This window comes from Mercenaria mercenaria, chromosome 4, assembly GCF_021730395.1.
Source record: "Mercenaria mercenaria strain notata chromosome 4, MADL_Memer_1, whole genome shotgun sequence".
Taxonomy (NCBI): domain Eukaryota; kingdom Metazoa; phylum Mollusca; class Bivalvia; order Venerida; family Veneridae; genus Mercenaria; species Mercenaria mercenaria.
Window position 1 is genome coordinate 64,273,103 of NC_069364.1, and position 20,599 is coordinate 64,293,701.

Genomic DNA, 20,599 nt, shown 5'->3' on the forward strand with positions numbered 1-20,599 from the left:
TGGCAAAGGACATACGTCCAAGAAATTCCCCTTAAAACTTTCATCATTAAATTCTGAAAAGTAGCAGTAGACCTAAAATCGAAAATGGCATATTTCGGAAGGAAAAGATTCCATCACACAAACTCCAAGCACATGTTTTCTTTACTTTCTGCATTAAGAGGAACTTGGCAAAATGCTTTGACGAAATCAAAGGCATCAATGATATTATAAAAACGAGGTAAAGGATAAGCTTGTTGTTTACTAATTTCCTTTTGTCAGTTGCAAAGCGTTTTTCGCTTGTGTTAGCTCTATGGACTGATACTACCCGATAAATGCCAAAATCAGTTGCTCTCTTTAATATGATTATTTTCTTTCATTTTATTGTATACTCCTTATTTCTGCGTCTCATCTAAGGTGACTGCTTTAACAAAGGAAGTTTTACCGGAGGAGCAACACCTTTAGAAAACTAAATGTGTTCTGCCTAAAGCCTTTCGGCCTTCAGAAAAAAGTTCACATTTGTATTTCACAATGTTACTAACCTTTGTCTTTGTTCTGCAGAGAGATCTGATTTTTTAAGATGAAATTGAATTTGTTCGCTTTGAAGTTTTTTCATCTTTTTTTTTTTGATGTTTGCGATGATTCAAAAAGTGTTGAGAATGTTTTTGACTTATTCAGAAGCTATTGCTCAGATTTTGTTTCTTTTTAATTTTACGTGTAATTCTAGTAACTTCCTCGCTTGGCGCTCAGCATTAAGCCCGGTGTCAGTATAATGTGACTAAATGGGTTATTATTTCACGTGTCTACGGCGTTATATGACAGTGAAGCAGCACTATAAAGTTGGGCATTGTACTCACTGCTACATGTAGACGCCGTCGTTGATATGACTGAAAATTGTTGAAAAAGACGTTAAACCCGAACACACACATTTTCTGTACGATTGATGAGACGTAAAATAGCTTTCTCTTTTTCTTTTTTTTTGACTTTAACAGGACATTTTTCGCCAATCACATTCTGATTTGACAAGTTGGCTAAATGTTCTCAAAAGTATCTCTTCATTTGAATTACTAAGAAGTAATCCTAACAATTTTGCCGAATAAGCAGGCAAAACAATAGATTTGATCGTCCTAGCATAGTCTGTGTTTTTTGCTAAGTTACATACTTTTAAACTATTCTGAATTTTGAAACATTTTGTTCTGTAGTCAATGTTAACATGGTACTTTTCCATAAAATCATGGCCTAAAATCAGAAAGTGGTGAAGGTCTTTTATAACATAATAAGGATCACCCAATGGGAGTTCATTAAAATTCACATCTGACCCTACTACCCCTTGAACTGAATGTTGAATTTCTACCCAAGTGATAGACTGTATTACACAACTACTTGTTGTAGGTTTTTTTCCGTAGGAAACGCGTTATAAATATGATTGCCCTACACATGAGATTGAAGCACCAGTATCACAAAGAGCATTGGATTTTCTTATATTTACAGACACATTTACAGTTTTTTTGTCATATAGGCAGTAACATTAGCATTTATCTCAGCACTATTCTTATTTACTGTCATTTCAGGTGCAAATGAAGCCATTTATTGTTTTAGCACTGTAAAAAGCTTCGTTTTTATAAGAAACATGTTTCAGGATGCCTTTGGTCCTATTTCTGTGTCAGTCTACTTGATCGAGATTCTCGGTTCGGCAGACAGGTGCGAATCTCTATTATGGACATACCCTAGATTGGACCCGTCTACCACTACACTGACTTCTCTGCCTAGCATAAGAATTTTGTCTAACAAACCTACAATAATTTCACATCCTCTACACCGTTTAATCATCTGCCGGTGTATTTATCGGCCTCTATCAATCCTACATTATTGCAGCTGCTGTTGTCAGTTCACTGCTGGTGAAAGTTTGGTGACTGCTGCTTTTAAAACATCTACTGTGGTCCCCAGGTTTTTTGGAAGTGTCACCGATTTGACATCTGGCTGGTGTGTATATCCCATTCTGTGAACTACTGACCGAAACTCATCCGATGATGGCGCATGCGTGCTGTCAGCGGCTTTAATAGAACGATCCATTCCATTTATAGCTGTTTTGACTTGAACATTTGCTGGTATTGTACAACGTAGTGTTTCAACTTCAAGTACGTTGGGGAAGTTATCAACTGATTCAGATTGCTGACTTTGTTGTTGTGATTGTTGTTGCTATTGCTGTTGTTTCTGCTGCTGCTGTCGGCATTGTTGAAGTTAATTCTGTTGCCAGTCTGCTGTTGTTGTGTTTCTGGTGCAGAGCGCAGGTTATAATTTGATGGTTTTGACTTATTCTTTTTAATATTAAGTGCCATTCCTTTTCCACCGCAGACGTCTGATTTATCTTCACCAGTTGTGATATACTTTTTGCTTGAGGCGTTGATTACAAGAAATAGCAAAATTGACTTAAAGAATGCAAATTACACATGTTTTATACGTCATTTCAATATAGTAGGGCTCTTCGGCATAGTGGTAGTGTCATAATGTATCAGAAAGAATCCATAGTCGACGAATGTTTGTTAGTACAAATCACTTAGATACGATTATTTAGGAAAAGTTAAGACATGAATATTTTTATTTAGATAATGACAAATATTTATGTGCTACATATGTATCTGTCCAGGATTCTCCAGCGTATGATTTAAAGAAAAAATCATCTGTAAAATTGTATGAAGTTTCTTAGTATTAGTACACCAGTAAGATGTGTTATTAGTCAGAGAACAAGCTTTATTTATTACACAACCATCCGAGTAAATAACTCTAAGCCAGTATCTATCAATATTAAGAAGAGAATTTAAGCAACAAACAGTATATATCCATCATCCATCACACTGAATGGACGTTATGATAGAAAAAAAACTACAAAAGTATATAGAATGGAAATAAGTTGTGAAGTAATGCTCAGAAAATGAACTTTATATGAATATTTTTGTGTTCAGGCTACCGAATAATGAGAAAACATATTGATGAATACTTTTCTGAAAGACTATGTTAAAACTAACTCAGCTGTTATCAATGACAATAAATTAGTATGTTTCACAAACTGTGCCTCAAAAATAAGGCAAAGGTATTACGAAGATTTTGAAAATATTGTTCATATGTACATTGTCAATTTTCTAATGTAAATAGCGTGTAACCACACTTATATTTGAGCTATACTTATATGCCTATACATTTTTTACTGTGATACAGGCTTCTGATTGTTTGCAGGTGATGGACAAAGTCCAATCAGATGAAATACCTAATGTGAAATTCCCGCCTGATGATAAATCGACCATGTTATATGGTAATTTCATTTTCTATTTCTCTTTCTAGGAAATGTATTAACATCATCTACGTCATCTGTCCAAATTGATAGTAGGAATATAGTGTATGATAGAGCGGCAGTTGAAATCTTGTAGTAGCTGCACGTGGCGACGCTTTTTATGTCCTGGTGTCGAATTCAACAAACGACGCATGATTATTACCTTCCCACCATGATAATAGTATATGCCACAGCGTTACTGCAAGCAACACGCATACCATATAAGGCTTGCCATTGCATTCATGTATGCATGGATCATTTACATTTCTTTAAGATGTGGTATTGGTACTAAAATAATGAAATGAAAAGTGCTGTGACGAGGACAAAGTAAAAGAACGCTGTGACATATAGGTATTTCGAAGGCACTAGTACTTAATACCTTTAAAATAAATTTTTTACCATCGACAACCATAAATGTATTTATAGATCTATAAAGAAACCGCAGTCTCCGTAATGATATGACTTCAATTTGTTATTACATCGGAAAGATATTTATGATTGATTAGTTTCATCTTCCTTTAAATTCAAGGTAGTTCTGCACTTTCGATAACTAATTTTTAAAACCGGAATTCTAACACTGCCCGATTTTTTTTCCTATTGAATAAAATACTGAGACTGTGTGTAATTTTGCAACACACACACACAGAGTTTGTAACGTCACAATTATCACGTCATAGCGTCAAATGTCATAGCGGCGCGCTGGAAAAGAAAACCACACAAAGCAAGAAATTATTTGTTGAATATCTTCAAAAATGTAGAGGACAACCCTAGATAATATATTAGAACTGAATTTAGTGACTTGCTCTTGAATAAAATCATTGTCTGTCGTTAAGATGCATGTTATTATATCATTGAGGTTGCGGCCACGTGATATAATACTTTCGCATCTAATACAAATCACTCTAGTGGTAACACGCTTGACAGTCAATCCAGAGGTCCGGGGTTCGAATCCCGGTTCAGGCCAGATGTTAGCCATTTATTCATTGCACAACACTGGCTTTGAAGGCTGATAATTTACCCAAAATACTATGCAATATATGGATGGCCACAATATAGAGGGACATGCTTTGACCCTATATTTATTAATTATGTTTTTACAAATAGTTTCCACGAGTAATTGTAAATGAGAGGTATTTTTTTTTTTAAAATGAAGTTACTGTGTTCTATGCGATATTTCTGTTTTAAACCAATACACGTTTAGTCAGTATATTGTAAAAAATATAAATGTGATGCGTTTTAAGATGAAATATCCAATAAATATTGATTATAGTTTTATTGAGATTTATGTTTATCTGGAAGACGTTAGTATGATTGAAAAAAAAAAAATTCATTGAAAGAAACATTTTACTTTTCATGTACTTGAAGTGTTATATGATGGTACTTATTTCAAGCAACATATATATTTGTACTCCTCGACAACAAATGTGTAAGTGGGGGGGGGGGGGGGGGGGGGTAGTCTGGTTTCAGGCTGTCTGTCTGTCCGTCCGTCCGTCTGTCCGTAGACATACTAGTAATCGTGTGCGCACCATCTCTCCTCATCCCCTTGACACAATTTAATATAACTTCACACAAGTGATCAGTAACATCAGTAGTTGTGCATGGGGCATGTTATGTTCTTTCAGAAAAAAAATGCAGAGTTATGGGACTTTGTTTTTTGTTACTATAATAATATTATATACATAGATACAATCTTGTGCGCACCATCTCTTCTCATCCCCTTGACACAATTTAATGAAACTTCCCACAAGTGATCAGTAACAACAGCAGTTGTGCATTGGGCATGTTAGGTTCTTTCAGAAAAAAGTTGCAGAGTTACGGGACTTTGTTTTTTGTTACTTTACTATATACATAGACACAATCTTGTGCGCACCATCTCTCCTCATCCCCTTGACACAATTTAATGAAACTTCACACAAGTGATCAGTAACAACAGTAGTTTGTGCATGGGGGCATGTTAGGTCCTTTCAACAACAAAAATTGCAGAGTTATGGTACTTTGTTTTTTGTTAACATACTGTATACATACAGTCTATATACATACAGTCCACAGAATTATGCAATCTTGTGTGCATCAAATTGCAATTTACTGTGTCAGTACATGCGGGGGTACATTCATCACCTTTAGTGATAGCTCTAGTTGATTTTTGGCATACCGCGTTTCATAGTTTTGTCTATTTTTAGGGGACCATGCTCCATCTATGTTCAAAAACAAAGGTCCAGGGTGTATGACGTTTTTGTCGAGCTTATATTCAATTATCAGTGATCCAGATTTCCTCAAGACACTTGAGCATTTGATTAAAGGTATGTATAAGGTAACTTTAATAGGGTACACGATACGTTCTGTTAAACTTAATACACATGTATGGTGTACAATATTTAAGGAAGGTTTGGTTTCTTTTTAATCCCCCGCCTCGAGTGGTGGGATGTTATAGGAATGGTCTCCGTCCGTTATCATGGACAACCAAAAATGTATTTATAGATTTTAAAAGCAGCCGCAGTCTCCGTAGTGATATGATTTCAACTTATTATTACATCGGAAAGACAATTATGATTGATTAGTTTCATCTTCGTTTAAATTTAAGGTAGTTCTGCACTTTCGATAATTCTGCAACACACACACACAGAGTTTGTAACGTCACAATTATCACGTCATAGCGTCAAATGTCATAGCGGCGTGCTGGAAAAGAAAACCACACAAAGCAGGAAATTATTTGTTGAATATCTTCAAAAATGTAGACGACAACCCTAGATAATATATTAGAACTGAATTTAGTGACTTGCTCTTGAATAAAATCATTGTCTGTCGTTAAGATGCATATTATTATATCACTGAGGTTGCGGCCACGTGCTATAATTCTTTCGCATCTGAATGCAAATCACTAAGTGAGGTATATTATTTCTTAAGTGATACCGTAACGTCATTTATCCGGAAAACGTAGAAAAATTCTGGACCCGACATCATCCTTCGAATTAATGGATGAGCCGGTGGTCTAGTGGTAACACGCTTAACTATCAATCCAGAGGTCCGGGGTTCGGATTCCGGTCCAGCCCTGATGTTAGCCATTAATTCTTTGCACAACACTGGCTTTGAAGGCTTATAATTTATCCAAAATACTATGCAATATATTGATGGGCACAATTTAGAGGGACATGCTTTGTCATTTATCGTTATTAATTATGTTTTTGAAACATTGCATGTTTAGTCAGTATATTGTAAAAAATATATATGTGATGTATTTTAAGATGAATTATCCAATAAATGTTGATTATAGATTTATAAGATTTAATGTTTATCTGGAAGACGTTAGTATGTTTTGACCTATGCGGTGTCTTGGTTTTATATGAAAAAAGAAATATATTTTATTGAAAGAAACATTTTACTTTTTCATGTACTTGAAGTGTTATATGATGGTACTTATTTCAAGCAACATACTCGTATATATTTGATTTTTGGAATACCGCGTTTAAAAGTATTGTCTATATTTAGAAGACCATGCTCCATCATTATTCGACAACAAAGTTCCAGGATGTACGACGATTTTGTCGAGGTTATATTCAATTATCAATGATCCAGATTTCCTCAAGACACTTGAGCATTTGATTACAGGTATGTATAGGGTAACATTAATAGGGTACACGATACGTTCTGTTAAACTTCATACACATGTATGGTGTACAATATGTAAGGAAAGTTTGGTTTCTTTTTAATCCCCCGCCTCGAGTGGTGGGAAGTTATAGAAATTGTCTCCGTCCGTTACCATCGACAACCATAAATGTATTTATAAATCTATAAAGCAACCACAGTCTCCGTAATGATATAACTTCAGTTTATTATTACATCGGAAAGGTATTTATGATTGATTAGTTTCATCTTCGTTTAAATTCAAGGTAGTTCTGCACTTTCTCCGTCCGTTACCACCGACAAACAAAAATGTATTTATACATGTAGATCTATAAAGCAGCCGCAGTCTCCGTAATGATATGACTTCAACTTGTTATTACATCGGAAAGATATTTATGATTGATTAGTTTCATCTTCGTTTAAATTCAAGGTTCTTCTGCACTTTCGATAATTTATCTTTAAAACCGGAATTCTAACACTGCCCAATTTATTTCCCTATTGAATAAAAGACTGAGACTGTGTGTAATTTTGCAACACACACACACACACACACACACACACACACACACACACACACACACAGAGTTTGTAACGTCACAATTATCACGTCAGAGCGTTAAAAGTCATAGCGGCGCGCTGGAAAAGAAAACCACACGAAGCAGGCAATTATTTATTAAAATAATGAAATATCTTCAAAGATGTAGACAACAATCCTAGATAATGTATTAAAAATCATTGTCTGTCGTTAAGATGCATGTTATTATATCACTGAGGTTGCGGCCACTTGATATAATTCTTTCGCATCTGAATACAAATCATAGAGTGAGATATATTATTTCTTAAGTGATTCCGTAACGTCATTTATCCGGAAAACGTAGAAAAAGTCTGGAACCGACATCATCCTTCGAATTAATGGATGGACCGGTGGTCTAGTGGTAACACGCTTGACTGTCAATCCAGAGGTCCGGGGTTCAAATCCCGGTCCAGGCCTGATGTTAGCCATTAATTCTTTGCACAACACTGGCTTTGAAGGCTAATAATTTACCCAAAATACTATGCAATATATGAATGGGCACAATTTAGAGGGACATGCTTTGTCATTTATCTTTATTAATTGTGTTTTTTTACAAATTGTTTGCACGAGTAATTGTAAATGAAATGTAGTTTTCTAAAATGAAGTTACTATGTTCTATGCGATATTTCTGTTTTAAAACATTACACGTTTAGTCAGTTTATTGTAAAAAATATAATGTGATGTATTTTAAGATGAAATATCCAATAAATGTTGATTATAGATTAATAAGATCTATATGGTTTCTTATATGGTGTCTTGGTTTTATATGGAAAAAAATATTTCATTGAAAGAAACATTTTACTTCTTCATGTACTTGAAGTGTTATATGATGGTACTTATTTCAAGCAACATATATATTTGATTTTGGCATACCGCGTTTCATAGTTCTTTTTATTGTTAGGTAACCATGCTCCATCATTATTCGACAACAAAGTTCCAGGATGTACGACGTTTTTGTCGAGCTTATATTCAATTATCAATGATCCAGATTTCCTCAAGACACTTGAGCATTTGATTACAGGTATGTATAGGGTAACATTAATAGGGTACACGATACGTTCTGTTAAACTTAATACACATGTATGGTGTACAATATTTAAGGAAGGTTTGGTTTCTTTTTAATCCCCCGCCACGAGTGGTGGGAGGTTATAGGAATGGTCTCCGTCCGTTACAATCTACAACTAAAAATATATATTTATAGATCTATAAAGCAACCACAGTCTCCGTAATTATATGACTTCAACTTGTTATTACATCGGAAATATATTTATGATTGATTAGTTTCATCTTCATTTAAATTCAAGGTTCTTCTGCACTTTCGATAATTTATTTTAAAACCGGAATTCTAATACTGCCCGATTTATTTCCCCATTAAATAGAAGACTGAGACTGAGTGTAATTTTGCAACACACACACACACACACACACACCCACACACCCGTACGCACGCACGCACGCACACACGCACGCACACATACAGAGTTTGTAACGTCACAATTATCACGTCATAGCGTCAAATGTCATAGCGGTGCGCTGGAAAAGAAAACTACACAAAGCAGGAAATTATTTGTTGAATATCTTCAAAGATGTAGACGACAACCCTAGATAATATATTAGAATTGAATTTAGTGACTTGCTCTTGAATAAATAAAATCTGGAAAGTAGATCCCTCGGAAGCACCGAGAACAAGGCAATTAGTGAAAATTGCAGACTCGGTTTGATTGAGTCTGTTCATGGGCAGTAATGGAAAAAGCAACACTGCCCACGCCCCCTAGCACCGGCTTAAGCAGTATTCAATCTTCAAATGTAAATGAGTTGAAATCAATGATCCCGAAGGACCAGAAAATATAACAAAACTGAGAAGTCATTGTTTGTCGTTAAGATGCATACGGCCACGTGATATAATTCTTTCGCATCTGAATGCAAATCACTGAGAGACATATATTATTTCTTGAGTGATACCGTAACGTCATTTATCCGGAAAACGTAGAAAAAGTTTTGACCCGACATCATCCTTCGAATTAATGGATGGTCCGGTGGTCTAGTGGTAACACGCTTGACTGTCAATCCAGAGATCCTGGGTTCGAATCCCGGCACAGGCCTGATGTTAGCCATTAATTCATTGCACAATACTGGCTTTGAAGGCTGATAATTTATCCAAAATGCTATGCAAAATATGGATGGGCACAATTTAGAGGGACATGTTTTGACATTAATGTTTATTAATTATGTTTTTACAAATTGTTTCCACGAGTAATTGTAAATGAAAGGTATTTTTCTAAAATTAAGTTACTGTGTTCTATGCGATATTTCTATTTTGAAACATTACACGTTTACTCAGTATATTGTAAAAATACATATGTGATGTATTTTAAGATGAATTATCCAATAAATGTTGATTATAGTTTTTTTTTTTAAGAAATAATTTATAGCAAAACAATGCTTTATGACTATTTATACACGATGGGCGGTTATACGTCGGGCGTAATAATTACATAATAATTTTAATTATTTCGGACGACGTATAACCGCCCGAGTGTATAAATAGTGATAAAGCACTGTTTTGCTATAAATTATTTCGATTCTAATATGTTTTTATTGTAAAATTTATATCAAAGGACGGGATATGATAAGGACCAAAAATGGCCCCCACTAAATATGCATGTAAAACAACACCATTCCATTGGTAATTAATTATATTTTTCAAAATCCACCAAGATATAATGACCAGACGTCGGTAATGACCAAAAAAAATTGATTATTACATCTATCTAAGACTTACGCTGGAAAGATATTTGATCATTTAGAATGGGGGTATAGAAAACTATTTTGCGATATATTTTAGTTTATATTGCTGAACACTAAAAATTGTATGTCGTCACAATACTCAGTGATCCAACTTCTTGAAACGAATTTTCATTTTGTATTCTAAGACAGAATGATCGTGCAAAAACAAGGAAAACAAGGGAGATAACTCTTTCATGTAAGGACGACCGAAAACTCTTATAAGAAATAAGATTTTTTTTTATTTTTATACATCTACTTAGGCTTATTCTCTAACTATTATGTCTGTTTCGTTTTATTTCGTATCAAGAAAATTTCTAAAACTAAAATCCAAAACTTTCATTTCATATGCGTTACCATGGCAACATAGGAACAGTATTGCATTTTTTTGGATTTGTAGTAATTTAGCGAGTTATTTCACATACTTGATGAAATATTAACTTTTAAAACACATTTTTGCTTCTATATCTCCTTACATATTTAGTGTTTTTTTTTGTTTCGTGTACGGAATGTTCTTCTTGTGTGACATTCGTATAAAACAAAACCTCCGTCGAATAAATCAGGAGGCAGGACTTTGTCTTACAAGTTTCCATTTTTCATATTTCGGTGATTTTTTATTTAAATATGTTATGAAGTATTTTCATGAAGTAAGTTGAAAAAACGACAGTGTTCATTTTACTTGAATAAATAATATACGAGTTGCATAATATTATTAAATCCTTACCACATAATTAAAACACGTACCCGCAGAAACGTCGCCGGAACCGAGTTAGATCAGTATTACAACTATGGAAGCATATCTATGTAGTTTATTCAATTTAATTTCTTGGATTAAATCAAAAACGTTTCCTTTGACACGAAACTATAATATCGATATGAGAAGCACGAAATATACATTAGCGTAATGTAAGATCATCAGGAAGAAGTGACATGAAAGGCACGTGCAGTTTCCCGCCAAAATGCCCTTATGTATGTAACGTAAAATGCTTCCGATTTCCTGCAAAAGATTTTGGATTATAGATGAAAGAAAACTATTTGATTTTACTCCATTATGTTATATTCCAATTACAATTGTTGCATTTATATTATATATTGCGTTTATATTAAAATCAGTTTTCAAGACGACCTGGGATATACCCAAGTAGTAACATTTGTATGCGCGCATGAAGATATTTGATATTATTCTAACTGTATTGAACACTGAATTCATTAGAGCGGTAGGTATAATTTGTTTACAAAATAACAACAGGTCATGGCTGCACAGTGAGAAGCAGATGACCCGGCTTTCCTCTGGATTACCGCTTTTCCTTTCCTCGAATAGAAAGACAGACAGATTCGAGACGAAACGGCTGCAGCGATAAAGAACCGCATAGTTGCTCAGTACGCACGTGTTAGTCTAGAAACATCTGCGCACATGCCCATCTATAAGCTAATAAGTGATCTCTATAGTAAGCTTTCCATCATGTCAACTGATATGTGCGCAGAAGTATTTTTACACTAAAACGTGTGCAGATGTTTGATACTATTACGTGTGCACGTAACCCGTAACGTAATTCTTATTACGTGCGCAAGTAATAGATATTACGTGAACACGAAGTAACTAATACGTGCGCACGTTTTAGTATGACAAAAACATCCATGTCCCCCTCTGTGATACCTTAACTACATGTATATACATTCCTCGGTTTTTTAAAAATCATAACTGTTATTCTAGAAAAGAAAGAGAAAAAACCCACAACACCTGTATATGTGCCTTCATTTCAAAAGCGTATTCACTAACAGTGCAGACAGCCTAGCTAGTCCGGGCCCGCTTCGACTACGGGGGGTGGGGGTGGTTTTGGGTTTGATCTCCGGCCCCGTCATACCAAAGACGTGAGAAATATTACCAGTAGCTCCCTTGCTTGGATGCTTATCGTTAAAAGGGAAACTGGTTTCTCTGCTCCTACCCTGATGATGGATTCATCAGGAATGAAATGTCGAAATTGATTTATATAAGTTGTAGAATTTGCTTCATAAGCTATATAAGGACACCGCAGATTTGCGGATCACAGGATCGCGAGTGCTATCCCCGGGCGAGGCTTTTCTTCTACGTGATAATTTGATAGGGGGTATAGCGACTATAATCATTCGTCCTCCATCTCATAATCATGTGGGGAAGTTGACAACTACATGCGGAGAACAGGTACGAAATCCAGGAACCCTTTACTGTTGAAAAACAGCGTGAAAACGCAAAACAAATCACAATCAACCTACAATAAATTATTAAAAACAATAATAAGATGACGCGTCTTTCGATATTTTAGATATTCTTTAGTTTAGCTATTGTGTTTTAAAAATGGTTATATAGGGATTTTATCTTTTATTCATAAAATAAAATATTTCACACCGGAAATGACATGTCAGTGACATTAATTGACTTAACATACATTTATTTATGAAACTTCTTACGGCGATGAAACGGAGTATTTTAAAATTGATGAAACAATTCTGAGTTGTTGACTTACTATTTTTCATACGTCATAAAAAAGAAGTATAAAAACACATGTTTATAACTTTATCACAGACATACAGTAAAAGAATAATTGACTAATTATAGAAATAACGCGGTTAAATGGTTTAAAATATTTTAACTCGCGGCTAAAAATATAAAATCTAAATATGGTTTGCAACTCACCATTAAAGAATAGTACTTTCTCAGTTTCTGTCGTTTTTGACAGAAAAAAAAAGTTAACAGGATTTGCCGGGAATCGATCTCGCATACCACTAACACCAGGCATAAAATTTCCTTTCAAGCGTCGCGCGTACCGATTGCGTCACAGAGACTTATGTACAAAGTACGTCATCATTTTTATATAAAAGAAGTATCTACATGTGTCTACTACTTGCGGTGTGCATGAGTTATCTTTCTTGTCCCTATAACTTTTATAATGTAAACAATAACAATTTTCTTTTTAAACAACTTTAATTACACTTTATTATTTCTTTTAAAATGCCGCTTAAACAAAATCAACTTGAATATAATCCCGAAGTACAGTTCATGTAGATCTAAAACATGTAACACTGATCATTAAAATGTCTAGATTTACTTTCAGTTTCACTTTTGCATTAAACTCGCCTCTAAACATTTAATTTTCTTATAAAAACAACTCTTGGTTATCAGTTTCATGATTAGAGCAAAACTCCCGCGTATCTGTTTGATGCTCGGTTGCTTAGAGATGAGCACGTTTTCCTGTTTCCTTCAAAGAAAAGTGAGGCTAAATATTGCGAAAAAAGTGGAAATTCAATATGAGCCGGAGCGGGTGTCAAGCTGATTTTTTCTGAAAATGTATATTTTAGTAACCTTATTTTCTCAGCAAAACTTCAGCTTGACACCAGGTCCGGCTCACAATGAAAATCGAGCATGTAGTGTGTAATTTGCGTGTAAAAACGGTAAAAGTCACGGACCTCGACTATTTTAAAGGTCTGAGTCGTACAAATAACTTGGTTTTGAAGTTTTTAAAACTCATAGTTTTAACGATTATGATCTTCTTTTTTGTTTTAGACAGTTAAAATTTCAATTATGGAGTTTTCATATTCTAATTATTTAGGGGGCCATTTCGCATATCTTATCATATCCCGTCCTTTGATAGAACTGTTTCTTCGCGCAAGCATGGCGCCAATAGTAGGTATTTGTTAAAATACCTCAGGACCGGAAACGGTAATACGTCTTGCGGCAGAATTCAGTTCCAGCGAAAATTATTGCGAATTATTCAGCAATGCAAATAATTAATTCAGTATGTGTATGAATTAATCAAAACATTTGTGCAATGTGACGTTTCGTTTAAAACATGTTATTAAGTGAAATATTTCATGAAATTTGAAAGGGCTACATTTTGATGCGTACATGGCGCTACATATCACGTTGACGTGACGTCAACATAACATCTTTGTGATGATTAAAGCAGTGTTAGCCATATTAGAATAAGATTTAATGTTTATCTGGAAGACGTTAGTATGTTTTGACCTATGCGGTGTCTTGTTTTTATATGAAAAAAATATATATTTCATTGAAAGCAACACTTTACTTTTTCATGTATTTGAAGTGTTATAGGATGGTTTTATTTCAAGCAACATACATATTTGATTTTTGGCATACCGCGTTTCATAGTTTTGTCTATTTTTAGGAGACCCTGCTCCACCATTATTCGACAACAAAGTTCCAGGATGTATGACGTTTATGTCGAGCTTATATTCAATTATTAATGATCCAGATTTCCTCAAGACATTTGAGCATTTGATTAAAGGTATGTATAGGGTAACATTAATAGGGTACACGATACATTCTGTTAAACTTCATACACATGTATAGTGTACAATATTTAAGGAAGGTTTGGTTTCATTTTAATTTCCCGCCACGAGTGGTGTGAAGTTATAGAAATTGTCTCCGTCCGTTACCATCGACAACCATAAATGTATTTATAAATCTATAAAGCAACCACAGTCTCCGTAATGATATAACTTCAGTTTATTATTACATCGGAAAGGTATTTATGATTGATTAGTTTCATCTTCGTTTAAATTCAAGGTAGTTATGCACTTTCGATAACTTATTTTTAAAACCGGAATTCTAACACTGCCCGATTTATTTCCCTTTTGAATAAAAGACTGAGACTGTGTGTAATTTTGCAACACACACGCAGAGTTTGTAACGTCACAATTATCACGTCATAGCGTCAAATGTCATAGCGGCGCGCTGGAAAAGAAAACCACACAAAGCAGGAAATTATTTGTTGAATATCTTCAAAGATGTAGACGATAACCCTAGATAATGTATTAGAATTGAATATAGTGACTTGCTCTGGAATTAAATTATTGTTTGTCGTTAAGATGCATATTATTATATCACTGAGGTTGCGGCCACGTGATATAATTCTTTCATATCTAAATACAAATCTCTGAGTGAGAATTATTATTTTTTATGTGATACCGTAACGTCATTTATCCGGAAAACGTGGACAATTCTAGACCTGACATCAGCCTTTGAATTAATGGATGGTCCGGTGGTCTAGTGGTAACATGCTTGACTGTCAATCCAGAGGTCCGGGTTCGAATCCCGGTCCAGGTACTAGAAATTTCTGAGATGCTCTTGAGTGTCTCCCACCTAACTAAGAGGTCTGTACTCGTTCTTCCCAGGAAAGACGGCTTCGTGTATCGGTGCTATACACCGGACACGTTAAAGAAACAGACTGTCTATTCGCAAAGAGCTAGGCTAAGTTAGCCGGACAGGCCTGTGTCTAAATCTGTTCTTTCTATCTGTTCTGGGGACTTTATCTGGTCAGATCGCTCTGAGTCTGTACTAGTAGAGGATGAATTTCGCACCCTGTGTGACTTCGTTTGCTGTATGTGAAGCGCATTTGAACGTGCTTATCATGAAAAGATAGATAGATAGATAGATAGATAGATAGATAGATGTTTATTCTGGTTAAATTACACAGATACAAGTTACAAGTTACATTTATCACACATTAAAACAATTTACACAAATTTAAGCTAAAATATCCAGTAGTTGGGTAACTAAAAAGTTATAGTTTCACATAAGTAAAACACATATTAACTAGTTAACTAAGATCACAATGTAATTTGTATCACAGCTAGGCTTATTAATACTATGTGTATGTTTATATTATAGAAACAAATGTTAATTAGACTAAGATAGTTCAAATTGGAATCAAGATGTATATATTATAGCAGTGTGTAATAACCTAGGATGGCCCATGAAAACTAGAAAGCTTATTTCCAATGGGATCCTTGAAAGACGCTATATAAATCTAGTATAATAATAATAATAATAATAATAATAATATAATGGAAATTTTAGTTTACAAAGTATTGCACTAAATGGTTTTACAGATGATTGCTTAGAATAATATCTTATTTCTTTAACATAGTCTGTGACCAGTGACACCTGCTGTTTTCCTCTCAGTTTAATATTAGTGTTTGATTGCTTCGTTTGCCGATGGTCAGTGATAGTTTTTTGCGGAAGCATGTATGCTGAAAGAAAGATAGTGTTATTTCAGCATAAGTATAAACTCAATAAACATTTTTTAACCCAAGGAAATGATTTGAATATAAGTTCTACTGTATCATATTTGTCAAAGAAATGCATTTACAGTTATATTCAACCGAAAGTCATAAGAAATTCAAGTTTGTAAAATTATTATTATCTCCCTTTGATTTAATTTAAAACTCGCCTGTTGGCTCGTGTTGTTGAAGTATCCCGATATCTGTCAAATCAATTGCAAAAGCAATATTCAGCTGTTTAAATACTTCAATACAAAAGGAGAGTACTTACAAAATTTATTAAAAAAATACATGTTTACTTTAATAACTGCATGAAATGGGTCTTTTGTTTCTTAAATAATGTCTAATGAAATATACGAAAAGGGAACAATATTGCTTAAATGTGATTGACACCTTTAAGACAGGCGCAAATAATGATGACTGAATAGGCTCTGTAAGAAAACTTGTAACTAATGTCAACACTAATATATATTGATATAAGTAATTGTTTTTGGTTGTCGATGGTAATATTTTGTTTAAAGGTATAAAGTACCAGTGCCTTCGAAATAGCTGCACGTACTAGCATATTTTTACTTGCTTCTCGTCAAATACTACATCTTAAAGAAATGTAAATATGAATTGCCAGACTAATACAGTATGCATGTTGCCTACAGTAACGCTGTGGCATACGCTATTATGGAAATTTGTGTTTTAATGTCGTAGCCTCGTCGGATGAAATAAAAGATACGATTGTCACTCAATAACTACAATTTATAACGGCAATAGGTACGAGAATAGAGCCATTCAAGTAGCATAAAATTCAGGAACAAATGGAATACCTGGATTTACAGATGTTTTGTTATTTTTTTTCGCAACCTGTCGTAGCAAAAAATATAAACAAATAAATAAAAAAAAAACAACAACGTGACCGGTGATATAGTATGGGCAAACTAAGTTTAGCACAACCCCCCCCCTCCCCCCCACCCACCCATCCTTAAAAACACCCAAAAGAAATTAAAACAAAACGAAAACAACACACACACACACGCACACATACACACACAATGAGTAAGCAGACGCGGAGAAATTCACGCAAATAATGACGTAGGTAAGCGCTGGGAATTCGTCTGCTTATGTCTTACAAAATAACGACCCAGCTGCGAAACAAATGCAAGAATTGAGAATGAAAATAGAGTCAACTTTAGAAATTTCACAGCTTGGACAAATCTTAGTTTTGAGAAACTTGAACCGAGAATGTCCTCACTTTGAGAATGTTAGTAATAGCGGGGCCTGATGTTAGCCATTAATTCATTGCACACCACTGGCTCTGAAGGTTGATAATTTACCCAAAATACTATGCAATATATGGATGGGCACAATTTAGAGGGACATGCTTTGACATTTATGTTTATTAATTATGTTTTTTACAAATTGTTTGCACGAGTAATTGTAAATAAAAGGAATTTTTCTAAAATGAAGTTATTGTGTTCTATGCGATATTTCTATTTTAAAACATTACAAGTTTAGTCAGTATATTGTAAAAAAATATATATGTGATATTTTTTAAGAAATTTTAGAATATTTTGAAATATCCAATAAATGTTGATTATAGTTTTATTAAGATTTAATGTTTATCTGGAAGACGTTAGTATGTTTTGACCTATGCGGTGTCTTGTTTTTATATGAAAAAAAAAATTTCATTGAAAGAAATATTTTACCTTTTCATGTACTTAAAGTGTCATATGATAATATTTATTTCAAGCAACATATATATTTGATTTTTGGCATACCGCGTTTCATAGTTTTGTCTTTTTTAGGAGACCATGCTCCAGCTATATTCAAAAACAAACTTCCAGGATGTATGCCGTTGTCGAGCTTATGTTCAATTTTCATACATCCAGATTTCCTCAAGACACTCGAGTATTTGATTACAGGTATGTATAGGGTAACATTAATAGGGTACACGATACGTTCTGTTAAACTTAATACACATGTATGGTGTACATTATTTAAGGAAGGTATGGTTTCTTTTTAATCATCCGCCATGGGAGGTTATAGGAATTGTCTCCGTCCGTCCGTGCGTCTGTCCGTCCGTAAAAAAACAAAGACAAATATCAAACAGGGAATGCCACGCGCCTCCTCAAAACGAAACCCCCAGCACGCAGACGCGTGCACCACACACACACACACACACACATAAAGCCAACACATAAGGACATAAGGACAAAACGAACAAACAATGGAACACCGTGGGGCACCGCCTTGGAACGGTCAGTGGCAAAAATACCACTGGGGAGCTTAAACCGTAACACTTTCGTGTCCGGTCCATATCTCCTAAACTCCTTGAAGGATTTTCATGAAACCTGGGTCAAATGATCACCTCATCAAGACGATGTGCAGAAGTTATGTGTCAGCCAAGTCGGCTCGAGGCCAACATCACAACTCATGGTCAAAGGTTTTAGCGTTCAATTTCGTGTCTGCTCTGTATTTCCTAAACCCCTTGAAAGAATTTAATAAAACTTGGGTCAAATGATCAACTCATCAAGAGAATGTGCAGAACTCGTAAGTCAGCCATACCGGCTCAAGGTTAAGGCCACAACTTAGGGTTAAATGTTTGAGCCTTCCATTTTCTGTCCACTCTTTATCTTCTAAACCCCTTGAAGGATTTTCATGAAACCAGGGTCAAACTATCACCTCATCAAGACAATGTGCAAAACTCATGAGTCAGCCGTGCCGGCTAAAGGTCAAGGTCACAAAGGTTTGAGCTCTCCATTTTGTGTCCACTCTGTATCTCCTAAACGCCTTAAAGGATTTTCATTAAACTTGGGTCAAATGATTCAACTCAGGATTCAACTTTGTCAACAAAAGGTCAAGGTCACAGCTCAAAGTCTAAAGTTTGACCTCTGTATCTCCTAAACACCTTGAAGGATTTGGATTTTCACGAAACTTGGGTTAAATGATCACCTCATCAAGATGATGTGCAGAATTCATGAGTCAGTCATGTCAGTTCAAGGTCAAGGTCACTGCTCAAGGTCAAAAGTTTACCCTTTTACTATCCATAAGAGTGGCGGAGAAGTTAGCTGTCTTTCAGACTGCCTTGTCTTTGTGTGCAATCTCTGATTACGTTATTAAGTCTAAGGTAAGTTAGAATCGAAGAATAGCAGATGTTCTATACTTTTGAAAGATTCTAGGATAAAAAATATATATTTTATTATTAAGCGAGTTTTTTTTTACATCATTTCATTGACACTGATGATCAGATCGATCGCTGTTTTGTGCAAATCGTTCAGCTTCATTACGGATATTGATCACAATGACTTGAAAAACTTTAAATCAATTTCTCGTGAACTGCCTTCAAAGTGGTCAGTACGACTTTGATCAAGTAATGGATTTGTACGTAGCTTTGTCTGATCATTTACATTTATGTTCACTGAACACATTATGCATTTGGATTATTGCTAGAGGTATTTCTTAAATGAAACATCTCTGTTCTGATTTCCAAACCTAGATACAGTTATTTAGCATAAGTATGAATTTGACAAACATACATTACCTAAGGATAACATGACAGAAGTGGCGTTGACGAGCGAGACATTGCTTGGAATTGTCATGTTGACGAACCGTGTCCTGGTGCTTTCGTTCAAATACATTCTATAGTAGCTGGAAAATTGTTTCAGTTTTAAAACTTGTCTTTCAGATTGTTAAAATATCCCAAACTCTATCAAATGGAAACTAGACTGAAATCAAAAGTTAGATACTTTTAAGTGCAAAATTATACAGAAATAAGTTAACATACATTTCTAGTAGGATCTCTAAGTAGTGACCCTATTTGTTATTTAAAGAATAGAATGTACAAAAATGTTATAAATGTTGTACTTCTGTCCCTTTGTCATTATCAAACACTCACAAAGTATACAAGTATAACAACACTTCATCTATCAGTTCATATGGTATATATTTCTTCAGATGTCTGTTAAGGTGATGTATACATTCCAGGCACTGAAATAACAAACAATTGCAACCATATTTAAATATAAACAAGTAAACAGTTAAGTAACTGTACATGTGCATAATACATAGGTAATGTTCTCAGTTAAACATTCTGTACTGATAAATATCTCATTTATATAAAATCACAGTTTATGCACAATAGTGGTCTAATGCCTTAACTATGCATGTCATAAAATAATGCATACAATACATGTATAATGTTCACAAGATAATAAAAAGGCTAACTTACAGATCTAGGGGATCTTAACCCTTTATACACACAGTGA

General features: G+C 34.6%; 1 protein-coding gene across 4 annotated transcripts in view; it reads left to right on the forward strand.

The window, feature by feature from the left end:
• LOC123551960 (uncharacterized) overlaps positions 1 to 20,599 on the forward strand; it is a 67,517-nt gene that overhangs the window by 27,119 nt on the left and 19,799 nt on the right. For 3 of the 4 annotated variants that reach the window (XM_053541511.1, XM_053541510.1, XM_053541512.1), the window contains exons 3-8: positions 3,211 to 3,286; positions 5,485 to 5,604; positions 6,791 to 6,910; positions 8,401 to 8,520; positions 14,447 to 14,566; positions 18,140 to 18,256. In XM_053541511.1, coding sequence (XP_053397486.1) covers positions 3,211 to 3,286; positions 5,485 to 5,604; positions 6,791 to 6,910; positions 8,401 to 8,520; positions 14,447 to 14,566; positions 18,140 to 18,256 — 673 coding nt within the window. The remainder of the gene's footprint in view (positions 1 to 3,210; positions 3,287 to 5,484; positions 5,605 to 6,790; positions 6,911 to 8,400; positions 8,521 to 14,446; positions 14,567 to 18,139; positions 18,257 to 20,599) is intronic. The other variant, XM_053541513.1, reaches the window with a different exon arrangement.